This window comes from Sinocyclocheilus grahami, unplaced genomic scaffold (assembly GCF_001515645.1).
Source record: "Sinocyclocheilus grahami isolate Dianchi unplaced genomic scaffold, SAMN03320097.WGS_v1.1 scaffold526.1, whole genome shotgun sequence".
Taxonomy (NCBI): Eukaryota; Metazoa; Chordata; class Actinopteri; order Cypriniformes; family Cyprinidae; genus Sinocyclocheilus; species Sinocyclocheilus grahami.
This window is the reverse complement of record NW_015505705.1, coordinates 773,769-786,415: the sequence shown is the minus strand read 5'-3', so window position 1 is coordinate 786,415 and position 12,647 is coordinate 773,769. Positions and strand designations below refer to the sequence as shown.

The following is a 12,647-nucleotide window of genomic DNA, read 5'->3' as shown; positions in this document are numbered from 1 at the left end:
TGCGGGCAGAGCTGCATGGCAATCGCGCGCTCGACCGGAGGGATGTCCACATACCCTTGGGCCGCCCCCCCGTCGAGGGTGGTGAGGACGGAGGAGGCACCAAGTCTGTTTCGGGCAGAAAAAGGTGCCTTCCAAGACTTTGTACCCTCCTCATGCACTTCCGGGAAAAATGGAACCGGAGGCGGCTGCCGATGCCCGGCCTGCGCCCCCAGGAACCAATCATCCAGCCTCGAGCGTTCGGGAGAAGGAGGAGGCCTCCAGTGCAGCCCAACACTCTCGGCGGCCTAGGAAAGCATACAGCTCTGGATCTGACTCGGGCAACGCCACTCTACCTGACGGTGGCAGCGCAGCCGAATCCTCATCTTCAGAGCTTAGCTCGCCCTCCGATGCAACGATCGACATCCTGTCCTCTGCCTGTGTCCCACACAAGATGCTGGACCCCGCCCTGTTCGAAGGCCCAGCACACTCGTCTGGAAACCCCAGGTGGTGCGCCATGCTTGAGGAATGAGAGGCCCGCGGAGACGTACTCGACGGGGAAGCTCTCACTGTAACCCTCAGGTCTCCCTGACCATGAACCGAAGTAGCCCTCCGAGAACCGGAAGAGCTAGAGTGGGGGATGGCAAGGGGGATACCCCCCCTTTAATTCCCACACTGAGAACATGACTCATCCATGAGCGCTGCTTCAGTGTGCTGTAAGCCCAGGCACGAGAGGCAGCGATCATGACCATCAGATGGAGACAGGAAACGACCGCATCCAGAAACGCACAAGCGGGAAGCCATCTTTAAAAAGACGCCCGTCGCTCGTGGAGCTCTTTTAGACATTTGCTCTTTTAGGAAAAAAAGGAAACACTCTTTTAGAGAGAGTGCTGAAGTGCCCAGGGGAGGTCGCGGCGAGACCGCAGAATGGCAGCTGCAGCACGCCGAAGATGAGCAGCACTGAATGGCAACCCCCGCTGACGCGCCGTAACACCAACGCCAGCTGTTTCTTCCAAACACTCGCGGAGATTCGTCCTGAAAAGGCTCGGCTCCGAAGCGAAAAGCTGATGTGTGTTTGCACGCGCTCTCCTTTTATACCCGCGCTGGGCTCTCGGGCGAGATCCCAATTCGTCAGTCACGACTGACGTAACGTAGAACGTGACTGACTGAAAGGGAACTGAATGTTTACTTCAAAGCTAGTCTTTGCTTTTGAATAGAGGTCATTTTAATGCTTTTGCTATAATGATAATATCAGTCATCTAAAAGATCACACAGATAAGATTTGTAATGAGACCATCTTCTCTTTTCATGGAGAAAACAGATTTTGTCTGTTACAACACTTACGATCTTTTTCACCAGAATCAGATGAAGTATTATTCAGCATCTAAACATTTCCCATCAGGAACCATTAGAGGTCTTGACCAAACTTGGATCTCCATGTGGCTGCGGCCAGATCTGCTGTTTGCCCGCCGTCTGAGAATGTGCCACTGCTTGGATTGGACTGTATTTGTGGAGTTTCTTTAAAACATGAGGCTACTAGTCTTTCAAATCTTTGAAGGTGATTATTTCATCCTGTGCATGCTTTGTGCACACATACAATGCCGTTCAAAAGTTTGTGACCAGTTTACTTAATGTTTTTGAATGAATTATTTTATGCTAACCACACCAATTGCAATATAAAATAACTGCTTTCTATTTGAATATATTTTAAAATGTAATTTATTCCTGTGATGGCAAAGCTTAATTTTTAGCATCATTACTCCAGTCTTCAGTGTCACATGATCCTTTAAAAATCATTCTAATATGCTGATTATTATTGTTGAAATGGTTGTGCTGCTAAATATTTTTGTGGAAACAGTGATACATTTCTTTTTTTCAGGATTCTTTGTTTAATATATAGTTCAAAAGCACCGAATTTATCTGAAATAGAAATCTTTGGAAACATAAAAACCTTTACTGTCACTTTTGATAAATGTAATGCACATTTGCTGAATAAAACTATTTTCTCTGCAAAAAAAAAAAAGAAACCTTACAGACTCCAAACTTTTGCACTGAACTTTACTTAGTGATGAAACCACAGTAACAGTATTGTTACTATCTTTGTAGTGCATAAAGACTCCTTCAACCTCAACACAAATCCTTTCCTTTATACTGTCTAAATGATGTTCTGTGGTTGTGATCTATGTTTACCTTGAAGTACAGTTGTGTCACTCATAAGTCTTTCCAGCACATCACTGTCTAGTTTTTCAAAGGCCTCGTTGGTTGGAGCAAAAAGTGTGTAGTGTCCGGGCTCTCCCAGTTGACCCTGGAGACCCGATCTCAAAGCAACTGTCTATAAAAGACATAAAAAACTAAACGTTTTCCAAGATAATTCTATGAATTCATATGTCCCTGCTGAGGAATGTTTTTTCATCTGTGATGGATAGATGGCTATTCAGAAAGCTTCCAAAGAGTTTTGGTCATATTCATTTCCAAAACCACAGGTATAATCACACATACGTTCAGTGAAGCCAGGTCATCATTGGTTTCGATCACGTCCTTGATCGTTTGACTTATGACGCTGATGATCCGATCAATGACATGCACAACTCCATTAGTGGCCACCTGGTTTGCATGAATGATCCTGGCACAGTTCACAGTGACAACCTGCAACATTGTTGAAAAAGAGTTTAGTGACTTTAAAACTGTAGTTGAGGATAGTTCATCCAAACATTCATAAATAAAGAGTTTTTTTATGGTATCCAAATAATGTTGTTTTGGACTCTATTGGTCTATATTTCTTTTTATATATATCTAAATATCTTTTGTGCTCCACAGATGAAGGAGAGTTTTACAGGTTTGGAAAGACATGAGGGTAAGTAATGGCACAATCTTACAGGTGCAAACAAGTGTAATTGTTAACTAAAACTAAAAATATTTTTGTTGATGTAATAAATCTGAAATAAAATTTTAAATCTTGTAAAATAAAAACAAAATAAGCTTAAGCCAAACTAATATAATTACTGCAACAAAAACTGAAATAAAAATAAATTAGCTCAACTAAATAAAAATAAAAAATAAATAAAAATGACAAAAGCACAAAACAAAATGACTAAAACATGAATTAAATTAAATTAAAACTTAACATATATCTTAAAACAAGCTCATTCCAAACATTTATAAATACTATAACATAAATAATACTTAAATAACACTGTTTCATACACACAATTAATTTGAAGAAAATAGAAACATACTCCATTTGAGTAATGATTGATATAGAGGCCTTGTTTGTTATACATGGACTCTAGGGTCATATCATTCTTCAGGTCCTTGGTGAGAAGACGTTTGTTGACCATGTGATAGTGGAGTGCATTGTAAAGCTCAGTGTTTCCACTGCTGACCAAGGCAGCTTTTGATGCCTGGAAATAGAGAATCAACGCTAAAATGTCAGAGCTTTGCACTGGGGAAAGAAGACGGCATGACGGCATATTCCTCAATTTATTTCTTTTTAATAAGTTCCATTCAGTGCTTCACTTAATAATAACATGGACATTTGATCACCGATTTAAACATAGCATGCAAATACTGCAGCTCGAATGAATTATAACGTGGCAGGGATTTGACTCACAGGATCTAACTCTTCCCAGGCATCGTCATTGGGTGCAAACATTGTATAAGATCCCGCTCCATCGAGTTCTTCCCTCAGTTTGGATTGATCGGAGTATCGTTGGGTGATCTTGGCTTGCACCAGATCCAGGGTGCCGTACACAGTGTCAATAGGAGCCACTGGGTGATGGAGCAAAATTGAAAAGAAATAAACAAAAGTGTCTCATGCACAGTTTAGATTCAGTATAGAGTTACAAAACAGTACATATTCCAAACTCAGGCTCCTTTCACATGATGCGAAGCTCGAGTTCTTGTTCAAGACTAGTTGTGGCTCATTAAACTCATGTATAAGTACAGACAGCTGGGTCTGGATTTTGTTTAGAGAACAAAAGCTAATGTTCTCCTCCACTGAACTCGTAGCCAATGAGTAACCTAACATTTAATATAAGCATGACCTCAAACTGAAGTCAAATGCGTGATAATTGTTGATGATTAACAATTTAGCAGTAAACATAATCATATGTATTAACCTTGGGCATGCGCACTACAGACACGATGAAACCGCAAATCATGCTGCTTGGCAAAAATACTGTAAAATTACCATAGTTACGATTCAGAACACTCAAGCATATAGCAATGTTCCAACAACCACTCAGACTAGCAAGCTCATAAGAAAATATAAAATACTACGTAATATTTCTATTGATGGAATGAATGAATACTGACCTGCGGGGCACCCACGCTTCCCATCTAACTTCATATAACCTGGACAGCATTCATATAAGACCACCCTGCATAGAAAGAGTCAAAATATTAAAACAGTATCATAAACTTAATATTCAAATGATGTTGCTGAGATGATAACTGTCTTTGGTAGCTATAGAATTTAAAATATTTTATTCTTACCAAATTTGTTCCATTGATATAAAATGGAAGGAACTGACATTTTGTTCATATTAAGTCCTGAAAACTCACGTGATTAATTATTTAAGCATGTCTTGTTCATTTTTAAATATTTAGATGCGTCTTTTTCATATGAAACATGTTTGTTCAACCATCTGGACTTTTGTTATTCATTTAGTGTTTTTCCCCCAACATTTTTGCAGTTTTAAAAACTGAATTGTCTCAAACTGCTGGAATCAATATATTTGATCAGTATTATCTCATTAGCCAATCCTCATAAATGTAACAATATTATAGGGTAACAACTAAAATCTGAGCCAGCCCTGACAGAGAAAGCATACTGTCTGCAACATGTGAGGTCACTTGTCTCTGGGCGGTTTTGACAGTATGTTTATTTTTTAACAGTAATGGTATCTCTATAGACCTGGCATGCAGTGGGGAAAAATTTGAAGTGTTCCAGCAGTTTATTGAACACATCATGAGCGTACAGGTTGATAGGTGCTCTCAGAAGAAAAGTTTTATTGCTCAAAAGGTGGCTCAGGTGGTCTCAGTTACATTTCATGCAAGTATCAACTTTGTTTTAGATGTTTCTCATTATATTCCTTAGGGAATGTAAAATCTGATACAAATGAGAAAGTAGCAGACAAATTTACAAAAAGCCTTTTTTCAAGTACAAATTCCCGAGTTTAAACTGAAATCTCTTAACTTTTGATGCCAGACTTGTAGTTTGGCAAATCTAAGTCCAGTAGAGGTCTCTCCTGAAACTTGAGAGGAGACACATTTGGAGCCTTTTCCTCATGGAAAGAAAAAGATAAAAAAAATAATTTTCAACATTTCTCAATTTGCACGTCATTTAATCTCAATGAGGTCTAGAAGAAACAACTGAGATATCAAAGTGAACTGCCATGTAGTAAAAAACAAAAACAACAACAACATAATTCTTCCAAACATATAGTATGTGGGAAAAGGCTGGTAAAGAAAACAAAATCTACATTCCATGCTAAATATCTTGATTTGTATAAACAATTTTTATTTTATTTACATTTAAATATAGTTTAAAATCTTTTTAGATGTTTATTAAGAGTAAACACTAATTTGAATGTTGGCCACTGGCCTAAAAGCTGTTCTAATACATTAAAAGCGAGCAAAGAGGCTTTCAAACAGCTGTCTGCAGATGGCGTGCATGTAACTCTCCCATGACTAATGTCGTTCCTCATTGGTTTTAGGGAGAGATCTGTGGTTTTGAGAATTATCATGCCATGTAGGCCTGCTGTTTGTCAGACAGCAGTATGGTTGGAAGCAAGCACCTGACACTGCACAGATCAAAATTCGCTCTATTGCTCTTTTTTATCATCATGATAGCGTCTGGAGGCACAGACATTGCAGCTGTGGAGGAGCTCATCCCCTGACACTGAACAATGTTCCCAGTGTCAGCTAAGGAAGGAAAAAGAAAACCAGCAGGACCCCTGAGAGAGGTCTGACTCAAACTTCCCCCAATGTGGCCAGAGGAGAGACAGCAAGCTGGGCAGCTCTGGACCTACTGCTGCCCAGAGTTTAGTCAGGGGGCACTGGGGGAGACACTGTGCAGGGGTGTTTTGTGTTTTTATTATTGACCTCCCAGTAGACACATTCAAAATTGATTTCATGTTTCCTATAGCGACCAGAGAGGCAGCAGCCATATATGCAGGATGAAATGCAGAAAAAGGATGAGAATTGAGCTGTATCATATATCTCACAGGAGATTGATTAAAGTTCACAGGAGGCTCATTGTAATTCTTTATAATTCTCTATAAGTCTCTCATGAAAAGGTTAAACTGAAGGCAACGGTTATAAAATAATTTAAATCTTTAAAAAAGGAGCTGAGAATATTTTATTTGGTTTCTCTCTTCCAAAATCAATGTATGTCTGAAGACTACAGCTATGAAGAAGAATCAGTCCTTTAGATTCCTGGACATCTTGCTGCATGATTAAACACACACACACACAACCAAATGTACTGAGACTACACCCATACAAATTGTAGAATAGTACAACTGGACAATCACATTTAAAATACATGAATGTACTGTACTGCATTAGATAAAACATAAAACTAAAGTATTATAAAGTAAATAATATAAATATTATAAAAAATATTATAAAGAAAAATATAATTAATAACAACCAAATCAGCATATTAGAATGATCCCGTGACACTGAAGAATTCACTGAACATTTACTGAAAAATTCAGCTTTTCCATCACAGGAATAAATTACATTTTAAAATATATTAAAATAGAAAACAATTATTTTAAACTGTAATCATATTTCACAATATTACTGTCACGGTTTGCTACTGTGAGGAGCACGGAGCGAGGAACGAGGAGACGCAGAGTCCAATTCAAACATAAAATCTTTAATAATATCCAGGGAAACAGCAAGGGTTCAAAAATCATGTAGCAAGGGTTGACATCAACAATTCCAGACAAGGGAGAACAGAACGGGCTAGAACTCAAGTAGGGCAGATAACGAGGGGTAGACAGGTGGGGAGGATAACTAATAACAAGGAACAGGTGACTACTAATAATGAGAACAGGACCCAAACCAAATAAGGACAAACAGGAGCATACATGTGACATTACTCCCCCCTCCCGGATTGCGCATCCCGCGTCGTAACAATACCACCGGGGAGGAGGGGTTGGGCGCCCTGGAGGCTGGTGCAAGACAGGGACACAGGGAAGGCCTCCAGGGCGGATCAGGCAGTCTGAGGAGCCATGACGGATCAGGGGACTCGGGAGGCCATGGCGGATCGGACAGTGCGGGGGGCCATGGCGGAACAGGCAGTTCGGGGCACCATGGCGGAGCAGGCAGTTCAGGGGGCCATGGTGGAGAAGGCAGACCAGGAAGCTATGGCGGAGCAGGCAGCTCAGGGGGCCATGGCGGAGCAGGCAGCTCAGGGGGCCATGGCAGAGCAAGGGACTCAGGAGGCCAAGGCGGATCCTCCGTGACCTTAGCCGGCTCGGCCATGGGCATATGTCCCCCCCCCCCAAAAAATTTCTTGGGGAAAATTAGGAATTCTGGGGGGCGCTCTGGAGGAGCGGGCACTGGAAGGTGCTCTGGAGGAGTGGGCGCTGGAGGGCGCTCTGGAGGAGCAGGGGTGGCTAACTCTGGGGACTCAGGAGATGAAGGAGGGCTGGACGGGACCAGCAGAGGCGAAGGAGACTCCGGAGACGAACTTTCTGGAGCGGATTCTGGGGTGAGGGTAGGAGTCGAGAACTCTGGAGGTAGCGCCATGTCCAAGAGCACCGAGTCAGCGGCGGCCAGCAGGCTTGAGTCAGTGGCACCGGAGGACCCTTCCCTCCAGCTTACTCCAGTGATGTCTGGGAGGTCCACGGGGGCGATGGTAATTAGCCCCGATCCAGCACAGCGAGTTGAGCATGGCATCGTCTAATGCCGTACTCGCGGCGATCCCGCAGAACTCCCACGCATACTCCACGAACGGGAGATCCAGGCGAGCTAGGGCGGCGAACCAAGTCCAATTCAAACATACTATCTTTAATAATATCCAGGGAAACAGGAAAACACACATAGTAAAGGTTGACATCAACGATTCCAGACAAGGGAGAACAGAACGGGCTAGAACTCAAATAGGGCAGATAACGAGGGGCAGACAGGTGAGGAGGATAACTAATAACAAGGAACAGGTGACTACTAATAATGAGAACAGGAACCAAACCAAATAAGGACAAACAGGAGCATACACGTGAGAATTACTGTTATTCTATATTTTTTGGTCAAATAAATGCAGACTTTGTGAAGATAAGAGACCACTTTCAAAAACATAAAAAAATAATTATTCCAAACTTTTGACTAGTATCAATTTGCGTGTGCGCGCGTTTTTGTGATTTATGAGGACACAAATTTGTATAATGACATGGGTATGACATTGAGGACATTTTGAGTGTCCCCATATTTCAAAAGGCTTATAAATCATTCAGAATTAGTTTTTTTAATCTAAAAATGTAGAATGTTTCCTGTAAGGGGTAGGTTTAGGTGTAGGGTTGGTGTAGGGCAATAGAAAATATGGTTTGTACAGTATAAAAACCGTTACGCCTATGGAGAGTCCCCACAATTCACAAAAACAAACCTGTGTGTGTGTGTGTGCGAGCGAGAGAGAGAGAGAAAAACCTGACAAAATCGCCAAAACCTCCATTTGGGGATGTCCTCATTTGTAAAACTGGTATACAAATAAGGTAAACAAAGTTTTTTGAAATTGTAAAAATGCAGAAGGTTTTCTGTGAGGGGTAGGGTTAGGGGGTAGAGGTGGGTTTAGGTTAAAAAGTGTATAACTATCTGTATATAAAAACAATAGAAGTCTATGTAATGTCCCCATTTAGATAGCTAATAAAACGTGTGTGTGTGTGAGTGTGTGTGTACCTGGTATTCCCTACATTATGGGGAAGTATAGTAATACCAGTAAATTTGGATCTTGTGGGGACATTTTTGGTCCCATGAGGAAAACAGCTTATAAATCATACAAAATTATTATTATTATTATTATTATTTTATTTTTTTTTTAATCTAAAGCGCAGAAAGTTTTGTGTGAGGGCTAGGGTTAGGAGAAGAGGATAGAAAATAAAATTTGTACAGTATAAAAACCATTACGTCTATGGAATGTCCCCATAAAACATGGAAACCGAACATATGGAGATGCCTAAGATCAAAAAAAAAAAAAAAAAAGAGAATGACAGAAAAAACCTGCACAACCAAACACAGACGTTTTTCTCTTTTCTTTCACACACACAACAGATCTCTGCCAGTGGAAAGGATGAGTTGAACCTTAAAAGTTTTGCCTGCCAATTACTAGTCACCAGTTCCTGAGGCCTCCATCACGGTCTCACAGAGCCCAGAAACACGCTTACATCATCCTCTCAGTGAACATGCAGTAAATTAGTGTGGCATTTGAGGAGAAAACAGATGTCAGATGTCAAGTCATAGTCAATGCACATGAACTGCGGTTAATCTGCCATAAACAAGTACAGTAAGATGCACTCGGCTGACAACTGTTGTTTCTTCCTGCTGCAAGCTGGGAGAAGAGCTCCAAAGTGTAATACGTTTTTGTATCATAAATCATATTGCTCTAGGGAGTATTTATGTTGTGGACCAGCTTTTTTTGGCAAAAATCCAACTGTTTTGAACCATTACTAATGCAAAACAATGAAAACAAAACAGATCTGTATGAAGAGTACAAAACAGCTTCAAATGCTTCTGCTTCATTCACTTTCCCTGAACACACCCTACAGCACCGAACAAGCCATCACCAATGTAATCCATCACCAACATGACCCTCCTTCACCTTCAGAACCATAGGCACTGTATCACAGTGACCTGTGACCTTTAAAGAGACCATGGGTAGAAACCTGGCTAAAGCAGAGAGGGTCAGAGTGAAAATCAATGGATGACTTACGCCTTTTTGCCACAGATGGATTTGTTGTACCAGTTCCTGCATGTGCTGAAGTACTTTTTCTTGGTGCCCATGACCTGCTGCAAAGCGCACACATTGGGCCTGGAAAAGAGAGCAGAGGGAGCATATACATTACAAAAAACCTTCTAGGGATGCTTAATAACTTCATACATGACAGACGTACAGGCCACAGGGTGTTCAGTTAGGCAGGTGATTATGTAGAAGTCCTGACAAATTGCTTTAAATAGCTGACTGAACAAAGTGATAATTGCTATTTAGTCCATTTATGTTTAGAAATAAATGTATGGTTAATAAATAAAATAGATTAAAATATTCAGCATTGTTTAATTATGTTGATGACAGATTTCTGAAATTGTAAAATAGATAGATGCAGACTGCAGATATATATATATATATATATATATATATATATATATATATATATATATATATATATATATATATATATACACACATATACATACTGTATATTTAAATGTAATTTTTCAGTTTTAATTACATGCACATAGTTTTTTAAACTGCAACAACATACTTGTATTTATAAATATATTATTTAAATGAACATAGATTCATACTGTATATAAGATAAACTTAATATATAATACAGTGGGAGTTTGAGACTCCTAGTGAAAATGCTACTTTTGTATTTTCTCTTTTTTTAATTTTAATACAACTTAATCTCCTTTTGCAAGCTGATACATTTTTTTTCATTAAAAATATTACATATCTGCATAATCTAAATGAAAGACAAAAAAGCATCAGGATTTACACAAGTTCAAATAGTACATTTCACAGATTTTCATACTTGATTAGTAACCAAGAAATGGTGCAAAATTATTTTATGTAGAATTACTTATTTTCAATAAGTAATTCTACATTTGATAACATCAACAATGTTAACAAAACTGACCACCTTGTTCCCAGCCAGCAAAGGTGAACCCTTAAAACAGTCAACCCTTACCCTTCATTCTTAGCCCTGATGCGACTGTGCGTGACTATCTTGTCATACGCTGAAGACTCCACCTGGTCCAGGGAGGACAGCACCAGGATGGTAAAGGTGGCTGTAAACAGGAGTATCATACTGAAGTATCCCCTGCAGATCAAACCCACTGAAAAAATAGAAGGAATGGGAGCGAGCAACAGGGAACCGGCCTTTATAGCAGCCCTCCCCTTCTCTTTCTGTCTCAAACACACACAATGACACACTGATGGAGATTAATACAGAGAGAGAATCAACCTGCTTCCTATGGATCCGCCCCCTCCATGAGAACCCTGCACGCCTAAGAAGGACCTTCTACAATTATGGAGACAGAAAGAAGAGAGTCGGAGGGTCTTACAATGGTATGACCATCTGGAAAGTTTTAGGTGCATTACATATAAAATATCCACATTATATGCTAAATGTTTTAGATTCATTTATGCACATTTTTATCACTACAGCTCAGTATAAATCTTTATAACTGACAGAACAAAGCTTCATTATTAAATTACACCAACATTTTCTCAGGTGCTCTGTTGGTTTGTCCTCGGAAAAAGGTTGTTCATCATCTGCAGAGTGATACTGGGAAATCAGATGAAAAGATGAAGTCTAATTTTACTGTAACTGTTCAATCTCCTGCCAGTTTCTTTATCACCGGGCTGCTGTCCGTATCTGGATTCTGGCAGTTTTAAGCTGGAGCTCGTGGTTCAGGCCTCGGGCAGGCCTTTGGACAAGTCAAAGGAACGTTTTAAAAGCTCCCAAGAATCTCATCTGCATTTATGTCATGCTGTCTGGCATGGAAAGGTGAGTGGGGCAAAAAGTGAACAGAGGATGGGAATAATAGTGGAAGGGATCTGAATTAGTGTCAGAAAACACAGGTTTACAAACTGTGATCATTAATTTATGTCTGTTTTAACCCTGTGTGTGCATCTACCCCTAGTGGTGGAGTCCTAGCAGTACACAAATGACAAAAATTAATTGCATTTTGCTGCAGATCAGCGTACTTTAATGGTAAAGAGAGTAAAGGGTTTTATCATTAAGTCCCTTAAAGCAGCACTATTTAACTTTTTCTGTGTTCAAAATTTTAAAAATGTATATAATGAGCGAGTACATCATGAATTCATCTTCCAAACCGCGTTTTTGTCTTATTCCGAATCACTACGGTACACTTATAATAAGTACTTATATTTGGACTATTGTTGGCTGGTCGGGTCGTCACCGCTGCGGAGTAACACATACCTGTATGAATCGCCATAGACATAAACTTAGAGAAGTAGCACCGGTTGGAATGTTCTTCCGCGGGATGTGTGCAGTTCTGTTTATTAACTGCTAGAGCGCCAAAAGTTACATATTGCTGCTTTAAGTCTCTTCACATCCTGATAGCAATCAGTAATTAAAGTAGTCTATATATATATATTTCTTCTGTGGAAGGCTCAGGACTAGGGCTGCACGATAAATTGCATGCAATATTTAATGTGCATCTTGTCAGAAAGCCGGTTCTGTAATCAGCGGTAAATCTCCATCACCTGCATGCTTTCACATTGAGCAGCATTAACTACACAGAGCCATTGTTCACTGACAAGCTGCGCAATAAATCGCGCGAATATGAACGTGGTTTTGCGCAGCTCGTCAGTGAACAACGGCTCTGTGTAGTTAATGCTTCTCAATGTGAAAGCCTGCAGGTGATGGAGATTTACCGCTGATTACAGAACCGGCTTTACTGATAAGATGCGCGTT

General features: G+C 40.2%; 1 protein-coding gene across 3 annotated transcripts in view; it reads right to left on the bottom strand.

Annotated features, from left to right (window-relative positions):
- LOC107555184 (periostin-like) overlaps positions 1-11,087 on the bottom strand; it is a 34,130-nt gene extending 23,043 nt beyond the window's left edge. For 2 of the 3 annotated variants that reach the window (XM_016237902.1, XM_016237903.1), the window contains exons 1-7: positions 10,893-11,087; positions 9,914-10,012; positions 4,291-4,355; positions 3,587-3,744; positions 3,213-3,377; positions 2,476-2,622; positions 2,167-2,308 (exon numbers count right to left, since the gene is read on the bottom strand). In XM_016237902.1, coding sequence (XP_016093388.1) covers positions 2,167-2,308; positions 2,476-2,622; positions 3,213-3,377; positions 3,587-3,744; positions 4,291-4,355; positions 9,914-10,012; positions 10,893-11,011 — 895 coding nt within the window. In that variant the 5' untranslated portion in view covers positions 11,012-11,087. The remainder of the gene's footprint in view (positions 1-2,166; positions 2,309-2,475; positions 2,623-3,212; positions 3,378-3,586; positions 3,745-4,290; positions 4,356-9,913; positions 10,013-10,892) is intronic. The other variant, XM_016237901.1, reaches the window with a different exon arrangement.
- Positions 11,088-12,647: the final 1,560 nt, after the last annotated feature.